This window comes from Taudactylus pleione, unplaced genomic scaffold (genome assembly GCF_031769625.1).
Source record: "Taudactylus pleione unplaced genomic scaffold, aTauple2 ptg000205l, whole genome shotgun sequence".
NCBI classification, from domain to species: Eukaryota; Metazoa; Chordata; class Amphibia; order Anura; family Myobatrachidae; genus Taudactylus; species Taudactylus pleione.
In genome coordinates, this window is record NW_028284607.1 from 5,857,069 (window position 1) to 5,882,141 (window position 25,073).

A 25,073-nucleotide genomic window follows, 5' to 3' on the forward strand; every position below is an offset into this window, starting at 1 on the left:
TAATGACTAATGCGGGAAAAAACTATAGGGAGAGCAATGACTAATGAGGGGAAACACTGTAGGGAGAGCAATGACTAATGAGGGGAAACACTATAGAGAGAGCAATGACTAATGAGAGGAAACACTATAAGGAGAGCAATGACTAATAGGGGAAACACTATAGGGAGAGCAATGACTAATGAGGGGAAACACTATAGGGAGAGCAATGGCTAATGAGGGGAAACACTATAGGGAGAGCAATGGCTAATGAGGAGAAACACTATAGGGAGAGCAATGGCTAATGAGGGAAACACTATAGGGAGAGCAATGACTAGTGAGGGGAAACACTATAAGGAGAGCAATGACTAATGAGGGGAAACACTATAAGGAGAGCAATGACTAATGAGGGGAAACACTATAGGGAGAGCAATGGCTAATGAGGGAAAACACTATAGGGAGAGCAATGACTAATGAGGGAAAAAACTAAAGGGAGAGCAATGACTAATGAGGGGAAACACTGTAGGGAGAGCAATGACTAATGAGGGGAAACACTATAAGGAGAGCAATGACTAATGAGGGGAAACACTATAGGGAGAGCAGTGACTAATGAGGGGAAACACTAGGTAGAGCAGGAAGTAATGATGAGAAACACTAGGGAGAGCAGGGATTAATCAGGAAAAACACTAGGAGTGCCGATACTGATGAGGAAAAACACTAGGGAGATCAAGGCCTAATGAGAAACACTAGGTAGAGCAGGAACTAATGATGAGAAACACTAGGGAGAGCAGGGAGTAATGAGGAGAAACACTAGGGAGAGCAGGGAGTAATGAGAAACACTAGGGAGAGCAGGGAGTAATGAGGACTAACACTAGGGAGAGCAGGGACTAATGATGAGAAACACTAGGAAGAGCAGGGAATGAGGATATACACTAAGGGGAGCAGGGACTAAAAAACACTAGGGAGAGCAGGCACTAATAAGGAAAAACACTAGGGAGAGCAGGGCCTAATGTGAAACACTAGAGGGAGCAGGGGCTAATGATGGGAAACACTAGGGAGAGTAGGGACTAATAATGGGAAACAATAGGGAGAGCAGGATCTAATGAGAAACACTAGGGAGAGTAGGGACTAATAATGGGAAACACTAGGGAGAGTAGGGACTAATAATGAGAAGCAATAGGGAGAGCAGGGACTAATAACGAGAAACACTAGGGAGAGTAGGGACTAATAATGAGAAACACTAGGGAGAGCAGGGAGTAATGAGGAGAAAAACAAGGAAAAGTAGGAACTAATGATGAGAAACACTAGGGAGAGCAGGAAGTAATGAGAAACACTAGGGAGAGCAGGGAGTAATGTGGAGAAACACTAGGGAGAGCAGGGAGTAATGAGAAACACTAGGGAGAGCAAGGAGTAATGAGGACTAACACTAGGGAGAGCAGGGAGTAATGAGAAACACTAGGGAGAGCAGGGAGTAATGAGTACTAACACTAGGGAGAGCAGGGACTAATGAGGAAAAACACTAGGGAGAGTCGGGACTGATGAGGAGAAACACTAGGGAGATCAAGGCCTAATGACAAACACTAGGTAGAGCAGGAACTAATGATGAGAAACACTAGGGAGATCAAGGCCTAATGACAAACACTAGGTAGAGCAGGAACTAATGATGAGAAACACTAGGGAGAGCAGGGATTAATGAGGAAAAACACTAGGGAGAGTCGGGACTGATGAGGAGAAACACTAGGGAGATCAAGGCCTATTGACAAAAACTAGGTAGAGCAGGAATTAATGATGAGAAACACTAGGGAGAGCAGGGAGTAATGAGGAGAAACACTAGGGAGAGCAGGGAGTAATGAGGAGAAACACTAGGGAGAGCAGGGAGTAATGAGAAACACTAGGGAGAGCAGGGAGTAATGAGTACTAACACTAGGGAGAGCAGGGACTACTTAGGAAAAACACTAGGGAGAGCCGGGACTGATGAGGAGAAACACTAGGGAGATCAAGGCCTAATGACAAACACTAGGTAGAGCAGGAAGTAATGATGAGAAACACTAGGGAGAGCAGGGATTAATGAGGAAAAACACTAGGAGTGCCGGGACTGATGAGGAGAAACACTAGGGAGATCAAGGCCTAATGACAAACACTAGGTAGAGCAGGAAGTAATGATGAGAAACACTAGGGAAAGGAGGGATTAATGAGGAAAAACACTAGGAGTGCCGGGACTGATGAGGAGAAACACTAGGGAGATCAAGGCCTAATGACAAACACTAGGTAGAGCAGGAACTAATGATGAGAAACACTAGGGAGAGCAGGGAGTAATGAGGAGAAACACTAGGAAAAGCAGGGAGTAATGAGAAACACTAGGGAGAGCAGGGAGTAATGAGGAGAAACACTAGGGAGACCAGGGAGTAATGAGGAGAAACACTAGGAAGAGCAGGGAGTAATGAGGAGAAACACTAGGGAGAGCAGGGAGTAATGAGGAGAAACACTAGGGAGAGCAGGGAGTAATGAGGAGAAATACTAGGGAGAGCAGGGAGTAATGAGGAGAAACACTAGGGAGAGCAGGGAGTAATGAGGAGAAACACTAGGGAGAGCAGGGAGTAATGAGAAACACTAGGGAGAGCAGGGAGTAAGGAGGACTAACACTAGGGAGAGCAGGGACTAATGATAAGAAACACTAGGTAGAGCAGGAACTAATGATAAGAAACACTAGGGAGAGCAGGGATTAATGAGGAAAAACACTAGGGAGAGCCGGGACTGATGAGGAGAAACACTAGGGAGATCAAGGCCTAATGACAAACACTAGGTAGAGCAGGAACTAATGATGAGAAACACTAGGGAGAGCAGGGATTAATGAGGAGAAACACTAGGGAGAGCAGGGAGTAATGAGGAGAAACACTAGGGAGAGCAGGGAGTAATGAGAAGAAACACTAGGGAGAGCGTGAACTAATGATGAGAAACACTAGGGAGAGCAGGGACTAATGAGGAAAAACACTATGGAAAGCAGGGAGTAATGAGGACTAACACTAGGGAGAGCAGGAACTAATGATAAGAAACACTAGGGAGAGCAAGGACTAATGAGGAAAAACACGAGGGAGAACTGGGACTTATGAGGAGAAACATTAGGGAGAGCAAGACCTAATGACAAACACTAGGAAGAGCAGGAACTAGTGATGAGAAACACTAGGAAGAGCAGGGATTAATGAGGAGATACACTAAGTAGAGCAGGGACTAAGAAACACTAGGGAGAGCAGGCACTAATGAGGAAAAACACTAGGGAGAGCAGGGCCTAATGTGAAACACTAGAGGGAGCAGGGGCTAATGATGAGAAACACTAGGGAGAGTAGGGACTAATAATGAAAAACACTAGGGAGAGTAGGGACTAATAATGAGAAACAATGGGGAGAGCAGGGACTAATAATGAAAAACACTAGGGAGAGTAGGGACTAATAATGGGAAACAATAGGGAGAGCAGGATCTAATGAGAAACACTAGGGAGAGTAGGGACTAATAATGAGAAACACTAGGGAGAGTAGGACTAATAATGAGAAACACTAGGGTGTATAGGGACTAATAATGAGAAACACTAGGGAGAGTAGGGACTAATAATGAGAAGCAATAAGGAGAGCAGGGACTAATAACGAGAAACACTAGGGAGAGTAGGGACTAATAATGAGAAACAATAGGGAGAGTAGGCTCTAATGAGAAACAGTAGGGAGAGTAGGGACTAATAATGAGAAACACTAGGGAGAGTAGGGACTAATAATGAGAAACACTAGGGAGAGTAGGGATTAATAATGAGAAACAATAGGGAGAGTAGGGACTAATAACGAGAAACACTAGGGAGACTAGGGACTAATAATGAGAAACAATAGGGAGAGCAGGATCTAATGAGAAACACTAGGGAGAGTAGGAACTAATAATGAGAAACACTAGGGAGAGTAGGGACTAATAATGAGAAACACTAGGGAGAGCAGGATCTAATGAGACACACTAGGGAGACTAGAGACTAATAATGAGAAACACTAGGGAGAGCAGGGACTAATAATGAGAAACACAAGGGAGAGTAGGGACTAATAATGAGAAACACTAGGGAGAGTAGGGACTAATAATGAGAAACACTAGGGAGAGCAGGGACTAATAATGAGAAACACTAGGGAGAGCAGGGACTAATAATGAGAAACAATAGGGAGAGCAGGGACTAATAACGAGAAACACTAGGAAGAGTAGGGACTAATAATGAGAAACAATATGGAGAGCAGGATGTAATGAGAAACACTAGGGAGAGTAGGGACTAATAATGAGAAACACTAGGGAGAGTAGGGACTAATAATGAGAAACACTAGGGAGAGCAAGGACTAATGAGGAAAAACACGAGGGAGAACTGGGACTTATGAGGAGAAACATTAGGGAGAGCAAGACCTAATGACAAACACTAGGAAGAGCAGGAACTAGTGATGAGAAACACTAGGAAGAGCAGGGATTAATGAGGAGATACACTAAGTAGAGCAGGGACTAAGAAACACTAGGGAGAGCAGGCACTAATGAGGAAAAACACTAGGGAGAGCAGGGCCTAATGTGAAACACTAGAGGGAGCAGGGGCTAATGATGAGAAACACTAGGGAGAGTAGGGACTAATAATGAGAAACACTAGGGAGAGTAGGGACTAATAATGAGAAACACTAGGGAGAGTAGGGATTAATAATGAGAAACAATAGGGAGAGTAGGGACTAATAACGAGAAACACTAGGGAGACTAGGGACTAATAATGAGAAACAATAGGGAGAGCAGGATCTAATGAGAAACACTAGGGAGAGTAGGAACTAATAATGAGAAACACTAGGGAGAGTAGGGACTAATAATGAGAAACACTAGGGAGAGCAGGATCTAATGAGAAACACTAGGGAGACTAGGGACTAATAATGAGAAACACTAGGGAGAGCAGGGACTAATAATGAGAAACACAAGGGAGAGTAGGGACTAATAATGAGAAACACTAGGGAGAGTAGGGACTAATAATGAGAAACACTAGGGAGAGCAGGGACTAATAATGAGAAACACTAGGGAGAGCAGGGACTAATAATGAGAAACAATAGGGAGAGCAGGGACTAATAACGAGAAACACTAGGAAGAGTAGGGACTAATAATGAGAAACAATATGGAGAGCAGGATGTAATGAGAAACACTAGGGAGAGTAGGGACTAATAATGAGAAACACTAGGGAGAGTAGGGACTAATAATGAGAAACACTACGGAGAGCAAGGACTAATGAGGAAAAACACGAGGGAGAACTGGGACTTATGAGGAGAAACATTAGGGAGAGCAAGACCTAATGACAAACACTAGGAAGAGCAGGAACTAGTGATGAGAAACACTAGGAAGAGCAGGGATTAATGAGGAGATACACTAAGTAGAGCAGGGACTAAGAAACACTAGGGAGAGCAGGCACTAATGAGGAAAAACACTAGGGAGAGCAGGGACTAATAATGAGAAACAATAGGGAGAGCAGGGACTAATAACGAGAAACACTAGGAAGAGTAGGGACTAATAATGAGAAACAATATGGAGAGCAGGATGTAATGAGAAACACTAGGGAGAGTAGGGACTAATAATGAGAAACACTAGGGAGAGTAGGGACTAATAATGAGAAACACTAGGGAGAGCAAGGACTAATGAGGAAAAACACGAGGGAGAACTGGGACTTATGAGGAGAAACATTAGGGAGAGCAAGACCTAATGACAAACACTAGGAAGAGCAGGGACTAATAATGAGAAACAATAGGGAGAGCAGGGACTAATAACGAGAAACACTAGGAAGAGTAGGGACTAATAATGAGAAACTATATGGAGAGCAGGATGTAATGAGAAACACTAGGGAGAGTAGGGACTAATAATGAGAAACACTAGGGAGAGTAGGGACTAATAATGATAACACTAGGGAGAGCAGGAACTAATAATGAGAAACAATAGGGAGAGCAGGGACTAATAACTAGAACACTAGGGAGAGTAGGAACTAATAATGAGAAACACTAGGGAGAGCAGGGACTAATAAGGAGAAACACTAGGGAGAGTAGGGACTAATAATGAGAAACAATAGGGAGAGCAGGATCTAATGAGAAACACTAGGGCGAGTAGGGACTAATAATGAGAAACACTAGGGAGAGTAGGGACTAATAATGAGAAACACTAGGGAGAGTAGGGACTAATAATGAGAAACACTAGGGAGAGCAGGATCTAATGAGAAATACTAGGGAGAGTAGGGACTAATAATGAGAAACACTAGGGAGAGCAGGGACTATTAATGAGAAACACAAGGGAGAGTAGGGACTAATAATGAGAAACACTAGGGAGAGCAGGATCTAATGAGAAACACTAGGGAGAGTAGGGACTAATAATGAGAAACACTAGGGAGAGCAGGGACTGAGGAGGTGAAATACTACAAGGAAAGATGCGACTAATGAAGAGAAAAAATATAGGGAAAGGAGAGACTGAAAAGGAGATTGTCACAAGCCGCCGCATTGCTAATGCTGTGCGAGCTGAATGCCGGGCCAGCGTTCGTTGAAGACTCCGCCTACCTCCTGTCTGTCATTCTAGGGCTGATCCGGATTGGTTCCTAAATCCATATCCTGCGGCTGTGAACACTGCTCCGATGCCACTGATAGTGTTTACTTGTGTTTTCGGTTGTGCCAGTCTCCTGTTGTTCAGTCGAGTACCTGAGTCCAGTTTGCCAAATCATTCTCTGCCGTTTATTCCATCCAGGCGGCACGGTCCGCAGTATATCTGCCGTGTGTTGCTTGAGTCATCTCGGCAGCACAGTGTGCATCTCTGCCCTCAGCCGCATGTGTCATTCCCACGGTGCAGAGTGCACTCCCGTCCTGGGGTGCATGCCAGCGTCCCGCGGCTTGTGTCTACCTGGCGACATTGGCCGCACCTCATCATCCAAGGTGTGCAGTCCTGTGTACCTACACCAGTGTCAACCCTGCAGCATTGGCCACACCTCAGCCTCCAAAGTGTGCAAACCGGCGCACCAAAACCAGTGTCAACACGGCGGCATTGGACGCAACTCAGCGTCCTAAGTGCGCAAACCGGCGCACCAACACCAGTGTAAACCCTGCGACATTGGTCGCATCTCAGCGGCATAGTTCACACCCAAACTAGAGACTTTTCTGCTCTCAAGGCAGCCACACAGCCCAAAGGCTGCATCTCATCCTCGGCCCACAGGCCGCAACAAGCCAAGGCACATCAGCCTTTAAGGCTGCCACACAGCTCAAAGGCTGTATCATACTCACGGCCCTAAGCCACAACTACCCTAGAGTTCAACCCTTAAAAGTTGCTAAAAGCCTTAGGGCCTGATTCAGAGTCGATGGTGCCCTAGTGCGCATGCGCGAGACACGCATAGCGACGGCCAAGCCGTCGCTATGGGTCTCGCACCAAAGGGGGCGTGCTGTCGATGGTGAGTGACAGCATGCCCCCTTTGGTGGGCGTGCCGGGGGCGTTGCTGCCCAGACGGAGGCGTTCCCATGGGAACGCCTACCGTCTGGGGCTGGCCCCAAAGACATCACTAGTGATGACAGTGGGAGTGCTTTTGGCTCTGATAGAGCCAAAAGCACTCCTGGGCTTGCAGCAGCGAGACCCTACCGCAGGGTCTCGTCGCAAGCCCGATGGTCGTGATGGTCTTGACCATCTTTTTGGCCGCTCGCATAAGCTGTGGGTGGTCACCCACAGCTATGCGAGCGGCCAGGAGGCCGCTCCAATTTTAGGTAGGAGGGCCCTGATTCAGAGCGAGCGCTCTTGTCAGATCGTCCGTCTCTGAATCAGACCCTTAATCCTGCCCAGGGGCTGGCTGGCAACTTTTAGCCTGGGGGGCAAATGCATGCAGGCGGCCCTGGCAGTGGAGTAGCGTGTAGCCAGGGTGCCCGAACAACGTGCATGCTACGGCGCAACACCCCCCACCCACCCCTCAAGTGTTCCAGAGAGGAGGCGGGTCCATATGGGATTAATGTAAAGTAAAAATAAAGATATGGGGCAGCCCCGTCATGGTGCCCATATGCAGTGCCCCCCTGTCCCCCAGGAGAGGACCCCCTTATGCAGGTCTCCAGTAGTGCCCCCAGTAGTAATCCCCCTATGCAGTGCCCCTTATACAGTGCCCCCAGTAGTGGTCCCCCCTGTGCAGTGCCCCTTGTGTCCCCAGTAGTAAGCCCCTTATATAGTGCCCCCAGTAGTAGTCCCCCCTGTGCAGTGCCCCTTGTGCCCCCAGTAGTAAGCCCCTTATATAGTGCCCCCAGTAGTGGTACCCCCTATGCAGTGCCCCTTATATAGTGCCCCCAGTAGAAGTCCATCCCCCATGCAGTGCCCCCAATAGTGGTAACCCTTATGCAGTGCCCCTTAAATAGTGGCCCCAGTTGTAGTCTCCCCCCTATGCAGTACCCCCAGTATTGCCCTTTTTATAGAGCCCCCAGCAGTGGTCCCTCGATGCAGTGCCCCCAGTGGTAGTTCCCTCCCCCTATGTAGTGCCCCTAGTAGTAGTCCCCTCCCCCCTATGCAGTGCCCCTACTAGTAGTCCCCTCCCCCTTATGCAGTGCCCCTAGTAGTTGTCCCCTCCCCTTGTAGTGCCCCTAGTAGTAGTAGTCCCCTTGTAGTGCCCCCAGTAGTAGTAGTCCCCACCTTGTATTGCCCCCAGTAGTAGTAGTCCCCCCTTTGTAGTGCCCCCAGTAGTAGTAGTCACCCCCTTGTAGTGCCCCCAGTAGTAGTAGTCCCCCCTTGTATTGCCCCCAGTAGTAGTGGTCCCCCCCTTGCAGTGCCTCCAGTAGTGGTTCCCCCCTTGTAGTGCCCCCAGTAGTAGTAGCCCCCCCTTGTATTGCCCCCCCCTTGCAGTGCCTCCAGTAGTGGTTCCCCCCTTGTAGTGCCCCCAGTAGTAGTAGTCCCCCCCTCTTGTAGTGCCCCCAGTATTGGTCTCCCCCTTGTAGTGCCCGCCCCTCCCCCAGTAGACACATGTAATAATAAAAAAAAAAAAACACACTTACCTCAATCCTCGCTCCTGCCGTCTCTATCCGCTCCTCCGTCTGACCTTCCCTGGCCAGGCCGCTCTGCATTATGAGAGAAACGTCATGACATCATGACGCCTCTCCCATTGCCCACTGCGGGAGCCGGAAGATGGAGCGGCACATGGCACCCTGCCCCCCGGCCCAGCCCGCCACTGATCCTGCCTGACTAACCCTCTCTGTACAAATCAGCACTTGGATCTTTAACATTGATACACTATGGGAAGAGCAGGAACAAATAAGGAGAAACACTACAGGGAAGTTTTGCCCACACTCGGTCCTCAAGGCACCCCAACAGTCCAGGTTTTAAGGATACCCAAGCTTGGGCACAGTGACTTAATACCTCAGTCATTTTGAGGTAACCATCTGTGCTAAATCTGTGAAACCTGGACAGTTAGGGTGCCTTGAGGACAGAGGGCTTTATTCAGAGGCGGCCGTATGGTCTACGACGCACGGCCGCCTCGATGTTTCCAAAGGGGGCGAGCTGTCGATGTTGATTGACAACTCGCCCCGTTTGGAAGGCGGGCCGGGGGGGTGGCAGCCCAAACGGAGGCGTTCCCATGGGAACGCCTGCCGTTTGGGGGAGGCCCCACTGATGTCAGTGGAGAGCTTCTGGCTCTGACAGAGCCAGGAGCTCTCCGGGGCTTACGACAAGTGAGACCCTACCCTAGGACCAGACCATCGCGTCCATCACCCTAGCGGTCGTTAGAGCTGTGGGTGTAAACTCACAGCCTAACGACCGAAACAGAGGCGGACGGTCAGGATTCAAGCGGCCGCCCAGTTTCTGAGCGACCGCTTGCATCCTCCGACCGCCTCTGAATGAGGGCCAGAGTGTGGGAAACACTATAGTGTTTTTCCTCATTAGTCCCTGCTCTTCCTAAGTTTGGGAAACACTGCTATAGGGAGAGCAGGGACACATGACTTAAAATACTTATACAGAACAGGAACTAATGAAGGGGAGCACTATAGGGAGAGCAGAGACTAATCAGAGTAAACATTGTAGATTGAGCAGGGACTAATGAGGGGAAACACTATAAGGAGAGCAAGGAATTATGAGGAAAAGTGTATGGAGTTGGCCAAACATTGCCAAAACAAGCAAACAATATTTGATGTTAGCTGTAATCCTGGTGTTGTCTGACTTTTATTTAATTATTGATTGTCTCTGGCCCCCCGTTCTTTCTGCCTATCACCCCCCCTAACCCAATATGCCCCCCTCTCCTCCCTTCTTTACCCAATACGCCCCCCTCTCCTCCCTTCTTTTCTCTCTTCCCCACTCCATCAATTTCTCCCCACCTCTCGCTATATCACCACGCTCTTAGTGGTATATTTATGAAAGTTCGACTTTGAATTCGAATTTATGTTCAAATCAAATCGAAAGTAAATTTCACTGTCAAAATCTCACATTTATTAAAATACGATTTTGAATTCAACTTCAAAATCAAATTCGATGTTCGATTTTGACTAGTGATTTCTTGTTTGTTTTTGGATGTCCATTTCAAAATGTTACATAAATTCAGCTATAAAATCGAACATATAATCCCCCCAAAAAATAGACCTGCTTCATGCTGGCGATCTTAGCAGGCTTCTTCTGTGTCATGTGTATGAAAGTGTTAAAAAAAAGATAAAAGACATAGGGGTCCCCCGTATTTTCATCAACCAGCACTGGGCTCTTACTAGCGGGGGTGTAATGCCAGAGCAGGGGGACAAGCTTAATGGGGTCACCCTGCCAAAATATTCAGCACCCCACACTAGTCAGCCCAGGCCGGGGATTCCTGGGGAAGTGGGCACTCTCCCAATAAAGGGATCCTCCCTCTCCATGTAACCCCAGGCCGAGGCTATCCCCCGCACCCCCGGGCGGTGAGTGCGAGGTTGATAGTAGTTTGGTAAAAGTTAGTTGCAGTAATATTTTCCTTTATAGGGGGACTATAGGTCCCAGCGAGCATTCCCCGCACACCGGGGACAAGGTGAGTATAGTGTGAGAGTATGTAATAAATTTTTGCTTTCAATGGTGTGTGAGTACTGTCTTTGTTTTAATATTTAGGTATATTAAATATTTAGGCTATAGGTACCAGCGGCCCTATAATGCCCTGCATGTTGGTACTTGTGGTTCTCAAAGTACCGGCATGCGAGGGAGGCTTGCTGGGACCTAAAGTCCCCCTATAAAGGACAATATTACTGTAACCCTAATTTTTACCAAATTACTATCAACCCCGCACCCACTGCCCAGGGGGGCGAGGGATAACCCCGGGCTTCAAACCCGTCTTGGGGTCATCTGGAGAGGGAAAATCCCTTTATTGGAATCCCCAGCCTGGGCTGACTAGTGTGGGGTGCTGAATGCTTTGGCAGGGGGACCCTGTGAAGCGTGTCCCCCTGCTGTGGCATTACACTCGGTGCTGCTTGTTAAAAATACAGGGGACCCCTACGTCTTTTTCCCCCTGTATTTTCACAATTAGGACCGGCTCACACAGCATGGTGCTGGTTGCGCTTTTAGGGGGGTACCCCACTCTTTTTCTTTTAATACTTTCATACATAACACACAAGAAACCTGCTAAAATCACTAGCATGAAGCAGGTCTATTATTTGGGGGATTTTGAGTTGAGTTTGTGTTTAATTTGTGTTCAATTTTCAAATCGGATATTAGTAAATCAGGGGATCCTATGTTCATCTATGTAAAAGTACCAATATTTTGAATATATTCGATTTAGAAGGGGATTCGGTTTTATATTCGATTTTACATTCAATTTTGACTTTAGTAAATCAGTGATGTTCAGAATCAAATAAAAATCGAATGCAAACTCACCATAAATCCAAAATCGAACAAAATCAAACTTTGTAAATATACCCCTTACTCTCTCCTGTGCATCTCTGACACTGGTGAAAGGGCTCAGGAGTCAGTCCAACTGTCATTACATTCCAATGTGATGACATACTTCTTTATCAGCAGTTTCATTTGTTATATAGATTAATAAAAGGGTAATATTTTGGATTTTAATCAAGAACTCTGGTTGGAAAATGACTACTGTTGTTTGTGTTATTGTCCCTCCTCTGTCCGCACTAACAGTACCCGGTGTTATCTGAAGTGATGGACAACTTTACCCAATTACCAAATGGCTGGATTTTGTCCAATTTCATCACTAGCTTGTGTGGCCAAACTGAATAGTAAACCTGCTACTTGTTACTGGGTTGAGCGGAATAATTGGCCCATGAGTGACCAGTTTATCTCAATAACATGAGTGGACTGTTCCCTGCCTTCCACAAGATACCTACACTTCTCTCGAATCAGCCTGTGCTGGCAAACTGGCTACTGGCTAGATAACACACTGTATTGCAGTGTTTAATTATTAAGCTGACTGCAAATAAAAAGCTTCCGTTTATATACCTGGCTTACACTTTACCAAATTAGACAAACTACTTGTCCCTCCTACTGTAAAGAGCAAGGTCAAACATACGTACGTATGAGACTGCCAGTTCCAATCTGAGTTATACAATGCCTGTTTTTCTCCAGCTCCCGTTTCATGGACTGCTCGAAAGTCACAGCTGCCACCCGGAAGAAGAAATCCTTTACATTTTCACCTGGGGCAAAGAAACACAACAACATTATGCTCAGAGCCACTCAGTAGCTCAGTGTGATGTGTGTAAATGACTATTAATGTCAGTAGTGGTCAGTAGTAGTTTTCATAGACAGGGTTGTTTTAACACCCTAGGAGGCCTGTGTGCAAAGGACCCACTTCTCTGAGCAGTGTCTCCCCTTTACCAAGCCCCATTGGCTGCCCATTGGCTGGCACCTTATCACTTTCTTATCACTTTTCACTCTGTCTCCTAACACTGCTTAGTAAATAGACCCCTCAGTATCTTAGTAAAAGAAAACATTTTTTTTAATAAAAACTATCTCGCATCAACGGTGTGGCCAACCGTCGGGGATAAAAGAGAAAATAGTAATAAAAGGGGGGAAAACCTTAGAAAAAATAGGGGCTAATGAGAAGACAGAAGGGAGGATGGACTGTAATTAGAAAAGAACCCCTCAAATTAAGTGGGGTAGAGAAAAAAAATAAATGTTGAATGGGGAGGGAATGTTTTGATATGTCAACCAAGGGGACCATATTTTATCAAAAGATTTTGAGGTGTTACGCAATATAGCGGTCATGTATTCCATCTTGTAGACATACCAAATACGTGATACCTGCACCCATTATTGGGTGATAGCCATCTTTACCAGTTTTCGCTGAAACAGACCAGTATTCCGCCTGCATTTCCACAGCAAATTTCAAGGCATCACGCTCCGTCCGTTCACACTCTGCCTCTGACTACAAACAAAAAAAAGAATTTGGATAGGAAACCAAGGTGATCTAAGTCAAGGAAAGCACTAAGCACAAGAGAATGGATGGGATGTATCATAAATCACTATTATATTGCGACACAACCCGCCAATACATGGGCACATCACAACCCCATAGAATTCTAGGGAGACTGCTATAACACTGCTGTGACCTTTTTAATACTTATTATGGTAAACATGTTTTTGAAGGTTTTACTGCATTTTTAGTAATGTTACAGCCTGCCCAATATATGCTAAGTGTGTAAAATATTAGCTCTTGGACAATACATTGGCCAAGTATTTATCTGCCTGCTTGGGCTGTATTTAACATACAGGCCCCTGCTACCTTACCTTTACTAATCATCTATTTTTCATAATTAAAAATATTGCAGAGCCATAAGAATGACAGGATCACATTTACAAATGTAGAATGTTATTGTCTAAATGTGTTTAGAAGCATACAATGTGTTAATATGGTGAGGGAGAATTTGCACATCACACACAGGTAAAGAACAAAGACAATGGCACCCCATGCATGCCAGAGGTGGTGGATATGTATCAGCCTGTGACTTATGGAGCATGCAATGCATGACAAATACCTGTTCATGGGCGTAGCTATAGTGGGTGCATGTGGTGCCATTGCTATAGGACCTAGAGCCGGTGGGGGCCCCATGACACCTGTTATATACTGTAGTTGCATACCAATTTCCTGATTTGTCTGCTAAGTAATTGGGTCTGATCCATTGCCGAGCCTGAATGGAGTGACATTCCATTTTCAATGTGAGGTGTGTGTATTGGATGATTTAATGATAAGGGGGCACTGTAATGTGGCATAATCTGAACTGGGCGCTGTAATTTGGTATAATATGAACTGGATGGCACTATAATCTTATATAATATGAGCTGGGGTAATGTAATGTGGCACAATATGAAGTGTGGCATAATATGAATTGGAGTCATTTGTGGCAGTATCACCAGAGATGGAGCTGGTGAGCAGCAGATTCTGTGTGGGGCAGGAGAGACCCGCCAACACAGAGGAGAAAAGGATTGTGGGAAGATTCGTAATTGCTGCCTTGTGGAGAGAGCTCATGTGTGGGCTGATGAGAAGGCAGACCAGTCAGACTGCCATTGGTGACGGTCTAAGTGGGACTGTAGCAGCCAGAGAGCCCAGAAGCTAAGCCAAGCCATTGGGGGCCAAGGGGCATGAGTCTGGACGTACACGAGGCAGGGGGGACCACAAACCTCTCAGACTATGTGACATTAAAGCAGCTGGGCTGCAGGCTGGGGAGGACAGAGCCTATACGTGGAGGAGACAGGGAAGGCCACCAAGAAAGACTGTGTATGTTACTCTGCTGGAAGCAGATTGTGAGACTGCAAGCAGGCCAGGAGCCTTAACGTGAGCAGGCCGGATCCTGTGAGAATACCTGTCATAGACAGGACTGGGACTTTGACGCTGAGAGACTGTGATTGCAGATTAGCTGCACCATGATAGGGCTCAAGAAGTGAGTTAGACGCCCTAAATAGGGGTTAGGTTGTTTATTATTTTCTGTTTCCTGATTTCCATGCTGGAAAGTAAAGCACCATTCATTTATTTACTTGAAAGCTGTGTGTGGACCCTCATTAAGCACCTAAACAATGTACCAATCCACCCTCTAGCAAGTTAATTACCCGAAGTTATCACACATTGTAATGTGGTATAATTTGGAATGGAGGGCACTGTAATGTGGCACAATGTGAAATGGAGGAACAAATGGTATTGTAGGGAAACTATGCAATTTTGCAGATGACACAAGGGTATGCAACAGGGTAGATACACCAGGAGGGGTAAAACAAATGATTGATGATCTAGGTAGACTAGAGGAATGGTCAAGAACATGGCAACTACAGTTTAATGCCAAAAAATGCAAGATCATGCACTTGGGTCTCAAAAATCCAAAGGCTAAATATAGTATTAATGGCACTATACTGGAAAGTACTGAAGAGGAAAGGGATCTAGGAGTCACTATTTCAGGTGACTTAAAGGCAAGCAAACATTGTAACAAAGCAATGAGGAAGGCAAGTCAGATGCTTGGTTGCATAGGGAGAGGAATCAGTAGCAGAAAGAAAGAAGTGATAATACCACTGAATAGGTCATTGGTACGTCCTCATGTCGAATACTGTGTTCAATTCTGGAGGCCATATCTCCAGAAGGATATTAATACATTAGAGACTGTACAAAGAAGGACAACTAAAATGGTGCAAGGTCTACACCACAAAACGTACCAGGAAAGACTAAAAGATCTTAATATGTATATTTGGAGCAGAGAAGGGAAAGGGGGGACATGATAGAAACGTTCAAATATATAAAGGGTTTTAACAAGGTAAAGGAAGGAGACATTCTTCAAAGTAAGATAAGTATTAGAACAAGAGGACATGTTCTAAAACTGGAGGGTGGTAGGTTCAGGGGAAATTTGAGAAAAAATGACTTCACAGAAAGGGTAGTGGACAAGTGGAATAGCCTCCCATCAGAGGTGGTAGAGGCTGACAGTAGAGCAATTTAAACATGCATGGGATAGACATAAGGATATCCTTCATAAGAAGTAAGGATCAATAAGGGTTGAGGTAATAATATGTTTAAAAATGGGGCAGACTAGATGTGCCAAGTGGTTCTTATCTGCCATCAAATTCTATGTTTCTGTAGTGTGGCTTAATGTGATCAAGCAACACTGTAATGTGGCATAATGTGAACTGGAGACACTGTATGTGATAATGTGAATTGGGGGTACTGAGTGGCAGAAAGTGTACGGGCAGTCCTATAATATGACAAAATGCAGTGGTTCCCAAACTTTCTTGAATCACGGCGCCCAAGAGTTTCAACATATTTTTCATGGCTCCCCTAAGCCTAAAGTTTGTTATTGCAAAATTCAGAAAAAAAATATTAAGTAAATTGTGCTTACCTGTCATCCTTATGTTCAGTTATGTGGTGGTGGACAGGGTGGTGCTTCTGTTTATCTACATATTGTATGTTTTTGCCTCTTACATTGACCATAAATAGTTTGATTTGATGCTGCACCACCAACCTGAGGCACGCCAGGGTGCCACGGCATACAGTTTGGGAACCACTGACATAATGTAAACTAGGGCACTACTATGGGGCATAACATTAACAAGAACACTACTATAAGTCATAAAATAGCCTAGGGCACTACTATGGGGCATAGCATTAATTACGGCACTATTATGGTGTTAAAATGGAAAGAAAATAACTGCTGCAGAGAGGTGACTCTAAAAGCACTACGTCAGGGGCCCCTTCTAAATGTTGCTTTCAAGCCCACAAAGTTCTGGCTACGCCACTGGATAGATAAGATAGATAGATAGATAGATAGATAGATAGATAGATAGATAGATAGATAGATAGATAGAGTGGATATAATTTACTACCTTAATAGACTGATCATGTGGCTTGCTAAAGAAGTGCAGTTATCAACTGTATCTGTTAATATGTCTATTGACCTTGTAATGTAAGCTTATTTTAACCTAAATGAAAGCTATAGTATAAATATATTATAAATAGATAGCAATGGCAAGATGCATGCAGGAGGTGATTTTTCTCCTCAGTATACTGTCCATGTGACTTGTTACATCATAAACAGCCTTTGTGATGTCACACAGCTCTGGTAGAAAGGTCACCATAATGTAGAGAACTGTCAGTTACTAATTTTATCTGCTGATATGACATGTCACAATGTAAGGTATGCCTATTTTAACCTAAATGTTATATATAAAAATAACAATAGATAGACGGAGAGAGAGATAGATAGAGAGAAAGAGACAGAGAGATAGATAGATAGAGAGAGAGAGATAGATAGATATGTTGAAATACGGATAGGATGTGCTTCATAATCTTAATAGACTGATCATGTGACTTGCTATAAAACTGTCAGTTATGAATTGTGGGCCTGATTCCGAGATGGACAGAACTGCAGGGTTGCACACAAGCGGCTGTGCAATTCCATCCATCTAAAATGCAAATGCAGCAGGAGGTGTATATAGGAAACAGACTGCTGCATCTGCGGCCCAGCACTGCAACCGAGGTCACAGCCTGGGATCACAATTGCAGCCATCGCGAGTTGCTCCTTTGGCCAGGCTGCGGAAGCTGAAGCTTACATCAGCCTGGCTGGGTCCTGGCAGCTGTGAAGCCAGGAAATCTGCAGCCACCGACGCAGACCCTGGCCTAGTCCCTCCTGGAAAATGGGGGTGACACGGCTCCGTTTTCGGGAACGGTGGCCAGCCATGTCCCCGCTCTGCCCCTCAGACATGCTACGGCTTAAGGGGGTCTGCAAGTGAGATCGCAGGACCCGTTCTGCACATGCACAGAACGGGTCCTGCACATGCGCAGACCCTAAACCATCGGAAATGTACGCTAACCATCGGGTTAGCATAAATCTCGGAATCATGCCCTGTATCTGTTAATATATCTACAGACCTTGTAATCACGGCCGGATTATAGGGAGGGCGACAGGGGCGGTTCGTCCTGGGGCCCCCACACATAGAGGGCCCCCACACACTGTCACTGGCCCCCAGCCACATCCCCCAGATCAACCGCTTTTTTTTTCTTTTCTTTTAAATCTATAACACTGCAGCCTTGTTAGGAAGCAGCTCTGCCTACTGACATTCAGGGCTGCTCACTAAGCGGGCATGCCGTGACGTGAGGTCACATGATCCCACCTGTAAGGAGGACAGAGCCGTACTCGCAGCAGCCAATACCACAATAGGAGGAAGTTGAACTAGCAGCAGTGCAGCCGGGCGGCCTTGGCTGGACTGCTGACAGCTGTACAGCCCGGGCCGGAGAGAGCCCAGACTGATGCAGCTAGTTGGGATTCCTCCGGCAGCGCTGTTAAGGACAGGATTTCACTGCGGAAGTCGGTGCTGGTGACGTCACTCTGGCCTGCATGTTGAAATAGTGATTTGTTACAGGTACTATGATGGGAGGGAGAGGGGACAAGAGACTTAGGGGGGGGGGGTGGTGTTTACATTTTTACGGAGATTTTTTCAGCCTTATATTTAATCTGACTCCTTGAAAAACTCACACCTCCAGCCATCTCTCAGCACCCCATACTGTCTCTGATAGCCTAGCCTGTTACCCTGCAATCATCCTGTACTAATGTATATCTATTTCTGTTTCTAGTAGCATGTCCTGTGTTTAGCCTACACTTATGTACTCTCTGTCCCCACCTCCACCCTCTTGCAGTTTACATCTCTACCCTCTCCTGTGTGTGTTAATAAATATATATATATATAGATATATATGCCTGTGTGTGTTATATATATATATATATATATATATATATATATATATCACACACAGGCATATATATATTGTGATAGGATCACTGGTAAAGTGGTCTGTGGCAGGTACATTTGTCCCAGATTCCTGTCTTTTGTGTTTTAAACCCCCAGGAGAAAGTCTGCAGTGTAGCAGGCTTGAGTTTCGGCTTTTTGAAAAGCCGGTTTGGGACCTGGGGGTTGTGGGTGAGAGGAGAGGGAGGGCTCCACCCACGGCCACTCCAGGTTTTGGTTCTCGCAGCCTGGTATCAGGCTTGTTAGTTTTCCACCTGAGAGTGGCCAATATAAGCCTAGTGTGTTGAGGGCTGATTGTCTCACCTGGGAGAGCAGGCAGGGAGTTTGCTCAGAGACACTTGGAAACCTAACCATGAGTGTTGTGCTGTGCTTTTGTTGCTGGCGAGGGCATTAGGCCCTGCCAGGTTCTGGTAGTGAGGGAACTACCTGTGAAGTTAGTGCCCCGACAGGGCTAGGATTTATATTTATGTTTTCTTTATGTTTCTGACATTGTACAATAAAGACTGGCGCCGACCAGCTTGTACTTGCATCCAGACTGGTGTGCTGCTTCCCTGCTGCTGTGTGTGTGTGTGTAAGGAAGGAGTCCTCTACCCAGGAGAGGGACCCCCTAACCTAACTGTATCTCAATATGGGGGAGAATGCAGGCAACCACACACACTAAAGTTGCAGCAAGAGGAAAACTTTCCATTTAAAAATTAAAGGGACAGACACCCAATTTGTGAGTGTGGAAATAACACTGTGTCCTTGGAGTCCCATAGAGGAGGCGTCAGCCAATGCTCAGAGAGGCAAGGTTCAGCTTCCAACCTACACCCCAGGACAAAATGGAGGACATTATTAAGGCCTTGCTCCAAGCTACAGCAGCTCAGCAGGAATCTACCAGGGCTCAGCAGGAAGCTACCAGGGCTCAGCAGGAGACTAACAAACTTCAGCAGGAATCCGCCAGGCAACAACAGGTCGCCATTGAGGAAACCCGCCAGGCCTTAGCGGAAAACAGCCAGGCCATAAGAGAGGTGGTACAGCACCTGGTCGCCCGGCCCAGAGATGTTAATACTGGTCCTCCCACCACCAGGTCTGGTGGCACCTTTTTTGTCTGGGGAGCCACAAAAAGCATATTTCGACTTATGCCTGGCTGATGCCAAGGACTATAAAAAACTAAAACAGGAGATCCTAACTCGCTTGGGAGTCACCACCTTTGTTCGTGCCCAACGGGTCCACCGCTGGGAGTTCCATAAGGACAAGCCTCCACATTCACAGATGCATGACCTCGGCCATCTGTCCTCAAAATGGCTACAGCCCGAGACACTGACGGGACCACAGATCGTGGAAAGGGTCGTGATGGACCGGTACCTGCGATCATTACCTGTGACTCTGCGCAAGTGGGTGAGCCATGTAGACCCTAAGTCCGCGGACCAGTTGGTCGAGCTGGTAAAGAGGTACGTGGCGGCTGAGGAGCTGATGAGTATGCCCCACCGAGCCCCGATGGCGCACCGGCGAACTCCCAGAGACACTGGTAAGACTGTTCCAGGGGAGAAGGGTGCTGGGCGGTGGAATGTACCTAAGACTGAGGGTGTAGAACCTGGAGACAGGCCTGCCAGGCCGGGAAGGTTCTTGCCCCGTAAACGACTAGACATTAATATGAGTCAGTGTTTCCGATGTGGTGGCTTCGGCCATATTGCCGCTAATTGTGCACTTACAACTGAACCTATGCAATGTGATACTGCTCATGTCTATCGCAGGGGGTCTTTCTTTGCACAGATAGCCTGTACGGCTGACCGGCAGGCTGAGACTGATAAGCACATGTGTGTACTCACTGTAGATGGCAACCGAGTAGAGGCACTGTTAGACTCTGGTAGCTTGGTGACACTTATAAAAGCTGAGCTGGTGAACCCCTTGAGGCATACAGGGAAAACTGTTGGTGTGACCTGCATACATGGGGATACTCGATATTATGTTACGGCCGAGGTGAACATCGGGACACCATGTGGCTCTGCTATAGTTTCTGTGGGTTTGGTGCATGGTCTGGTGTACGATGCAATATTGGGGAGAGACTTTGCTCACTTCTGGAAGTTGTGGGAAAGCCGTTTTGTTCCAGAGGTGAACAACCCCGATCCATTTGAGAAGGTTGTCGATGTAGTGGAGGGAGTTTCTTCTGAGTCAGAGTTATTCCCTTTTTCTACTATGGTTGGCGAACTAGAGAATGTGGAACGTGACGGTGGCCCGCCAACTGATGTGCCTCCCATTGAGGTGGGAAGTGTTGTTGGGCCAGGTGATCGTCTGCCTGATTTAGAGGTCAGAAGAGAGGTCTTTGCCGTCGAGCAGTTGAATGACCCTACTTTGGTAAAAGCCAGGGAGAATGTAAAAGTAGTTGATGGTAAACCCGTAGACCCTGATAGTCCTTTGTCCTATCCCCACATGGCAATGTGTCAGGATTTGTTATATCAGGTGACTAAGAAGGGGGAAGATGTTGTGGAACAACTAATAGTTCCCAAAGCCTACAGAAGAACAGTGTTGGATCTGGCCCATGGTCATATAACGGCAGGCCATCTAGGGGTAGAGAAAACCACTGAGCGAATAATGCAGAGGTTTTTCTGGCCCGGGCTTCATAAAGAGGTATCTGACTTTTGCGCATCCTGCCCTGAGTGTCAGTATCATGCTCCCAGGCCACATTTTAAGGGTCCACTAGTTCCATTGCCTATCATAGAGGTGCCGTTTGAAAGAATAGCGATGGATTTGGTTGGACCCTTAATGAAGTCTGCCAGGGGACACCAGTATATTCTGGTCATAATGGATTACGCTACCAGGTACCCGGAAGCGATCCCGTTGCGCAATACTTCAACCAAGACCATTGCCAGAGAGCTAGTTCATGTCTTTAGCAGGCTGGGTATACCTAAGGAGATACTAACTGACCAGGGTACACCGTTTATGTCCAAAGTCATGAAAGAGTTATGCCGCCTGTTCAAAATCGAACAGTTAAGAACTTCGGTTTATCACCCCCAAACTGATGTGCTGGTCGAGAGGTTTAACAAGACGTTAAAACACATGCTTAGGAAAGTGGTCGACAAGGATGGTAGGGATTGGGACTACTTATTGCCGTATTTATTGTTGGCCATAAGAGAAGTTCCCCAGTCCTCCACCGGGTTTTCACCCTTCGACTTGTTGTATGGGAGACACCCAAGGGGGTTACTAGACACTGCCAAAGAGACATGGGAGGGGCAGTCTAGTCCTTACAAAACGGTGATTGAGTATGTTTCTCAAATGCAGGAGAGAATTGCTGCGGTAGTGCCGATAGTGAGAGAGCACCTGGAACAGGCTCAACAGGCACAGCAGAGGGTATACAACCGCAATGCTCGGTTACGCAGCTTTGCTCCTGGGGACAGAGTGTTAGTACTGGTTTCCACTGTGGAAAATAAACTTTTGGCTAAATGGCAAGGGCCCTTTGAAATCTTAGAAAGAGTGGGGCAGGTCAATTACAAAGTTTACCAGCCGGGGAAAAGAAAGCCAGAACAGATATACCATATAAATCTGGTAAAGCCCTGGAAAGATAGAACGGTACTGTCGGCCGTCCGAGACCCTCCAGTAAGTCCAGGGCCCTTAGTTCCCGAAGTGACAGTGGCAAAAACCCTGTCGGCAATTCAACAACAAGAGGTCAAGGAGTTTCTGATTAGAAATAGGGTGCTGTTCTCTGATGTACCTGAAAAAACCTCGGTCATTAAACATGACATCATCACTGACCCAGGGGTTAAAGTTAATCTAAAGCCCTATAGGTTACCAGAAGCACAAAGAGAATCGGTGTCGAAAGAAATTAAAAATATGCTAGAGTTAGGGGTTATTGAAGAATCACATAGTGAATGGTCAAGTCCCATTGTGTTGATTCCAAAGCTCGACGGGAGTGTGCGTTTCTGCAATGACTTCCGAAAGTTGAACAGTGTTTCAAAATTCGATGCCTACCCGACGCCAAGAGTGGATGAACTGATTGAGAGACTAGGGACAGCAAGGTATTTAACCACTCTTGACCTAACCAAAGGGTATTGGCAAGTACCGTTAACCAAGAGCGCCAAACAAAAGACAGCTTTTTCAGCGCCAGAGGGCTTGTTTCAGTACAAGATGTTGCCCTTCGGGCTACATGGGGCACCTGCTACCTTCCAAAGAATGATGGACAGGATTCTAAGGCCCCATAGACGGTATGCGGCTACTTATCTGGATGACGTGGTCGTTCATAGTCCTGATTGGCAGTCTCACTTACCCAGGGTGCAAGCAGTGTTGGACTCCATCTATAAGGCAGGTTTGACAGCCAACCCAAAAAAGTGTTGTCTAGGCATGGAGGAAGTAAAATATCTGGGATACACCATTGGCAGAGGCCTGATAAAGCCTCAGCTCAATAAAGTTGATGCCATTCAAAACTGGCCACGGCCTCTGAATAAGAAGCAGGTGAGAGCCTTCTTGGGAATTACGGGGTACTACAGGAGGTTTATACCCAACTTTGCCACCATGGCAGTCCCACTGACTGACCTGACCAAAGGCAAACAAAAAGTCATGGTAGAATGGAGTCCTGAGGCAGAGAAAGCTTTTCAGGAGTTGAAAGTAGCGTTGTGTTCCCAACCAGTCCTGATGACTCCTAATTTTGAAAGGGAATTCATAGTACAAACCGATGCATCAGAAGTAGGTATAGGAGCGGTCCTGTCCCAGAACAAGGAGGGTGAGGAACACCCTATTTTCTATCTTAGCAGAAAGTTGAATGTACATGAGAGAAACTATGCCACAGTGGAGAAGGAGGCGTTGGCCATAAAGTGGGCGTTAGAGGCTCTCAGGTACTACTTGGTCGGAAGAAAGTTCAAATTGATCACTGACCATGCCCCTCTGAAGTGGATGTCTGAAAATAAGGACAGTAATGCGAGAATTACAAGATGGTTCTTGGCGTTACAAACTTTTACATTTTCAGTGGAACACAGGCCAGGAAGCCAGCTGGCCAATGCTGACGCGTTGTCACGGGTTCATTGTTTGGGGGCTTCCATTGTATATATTGTGATAGGATCACTGGTAAAGTGGTCTGTGGCAGGTACATTTGTCCCAGATTCCTGTCTTTTGTGTTTTAAACCCCCAGGAGAAAGTCTGCAGTGTAGCAGGCTTGAGTTTCGGCTTTTTGAAAAGCCGGTTTGGGACCTGGGGGTTGTGGGTGAGAGGAGAGGGAGGGCTCCACCCACGGCCACTCCAGGTTTTGGTTCTCGCAGCCTGGTATCAGGCTTGTTAGTTTTCCACCTGAGAGTGGCCAATATAAGCCTAGTGTGTTGAGGGCTGATTGTCTCACCTGGGAGAGCAGGCAGGGAGTTTGCTCAGAGACACTTGGAAACCTAACCGTGAGTGTTGTGCTGTGCTTTTGTTGCTGGCGAGGGCATTAGGCCCTGCCAGGTTCTGGTAGTGAGGGAACTACCTGTGAAGTTAGTGCCCCGACAGGGCTAGGATTTATATTTATGTTTTCTTTATGTTTCTGACATTGTACAATAAAGACTGGCGCCGACCAGCTTGTACTTGCATCCAGACTGGTGTGCTGCTTCCCTGCTGCTGTGTGTGTGTGTGTAAGGAAGGAGTCCTCTACCCAGGAGAGGGACCCCCTAACCTAACTGTGTCACAATACATATATATATATATATATATACACATATATGTGTATATGTATTTAAAAACACACACGCATATATATATATACACATATATGTGTATATGTATGTATGTATGTATGTATATATATATATATATATATATATATATATATATATATATCACAATTTTAATTGATAGGTGCTCCCACACATTTGTTGCCCAGGGGCCCCCACAGACCTTAATCCGGCCCTGCTTGTAATGTAAGCTTATTTTAACCTAAATGATAAATACATTATAAATGCATGATAGATGGCAAAATGCATGCAGGAGGTGATTTTTCACCTTAGTATACTGACCATGTGACTTGTTACATCATAAACAGCATTTGTGTAGTCACTCAGCTTTGGTGAAAAGGTCACCATTTTGTAGCCAACTGACAGTTATCAAATCATGTATCTGCTGATATAACATGTCACAATGTAATGTATGCTTATTTTAACCTACTGTAAATTTTATGTAAGAAAATAACCATAGAAATGGTGAAATGCAACCTTAGTAGTCTGATCATGTGGCTATAGAACTGCAGTTATCAACTGCATCTGTTATTGCTTCTACTGACCTTGCAATGTAAGCTTATTTTAAATGATAGATAGATTAGAAATCCATGACAGATGATAGATAGACAGACAGACAGACAGAGAGACAGACAGACAGATAGATAGATATATTTTTTTACATTATAGATAGCAATGGCAAAATGCATACAAGTGATTTTTTTACCTCAGTATACTGAGCATGTGACTCGT

The 25,073-nt window shown here is 46.1% G+C and overlaps 1 protein-coding gene across 2 annotated transcripts in view; it reads right to left on the reverse strand.

Annotated features, from left to right (window-relative positions):
• RAB36 (RAB36, member RAS oncogene family) overlaps positions 1–25,073 on the reverse strand; it is an 80,465-nt gene that overhangs the window by 23,002 nt on the left and 32,390 nt on the right. For both annotated transcript variants that reach the window (XM_088477884.1, XM_088477883.1), the window contains exons 8-9: positions 13,228–13,318; positions 12,468–12,587 (exon numbers count right to left, since the gene is read on the reverse strand). In XM_088477884.1, the coding sequence (XP_088334010.1) occupies positions 12,468–12,587; positions 13,228–13,318 (211 nt within the window). The remainder of the gene's footprint in view (positions 1–12,467; positions 12,588–13,227; positions 13,319–25,073) is intronic.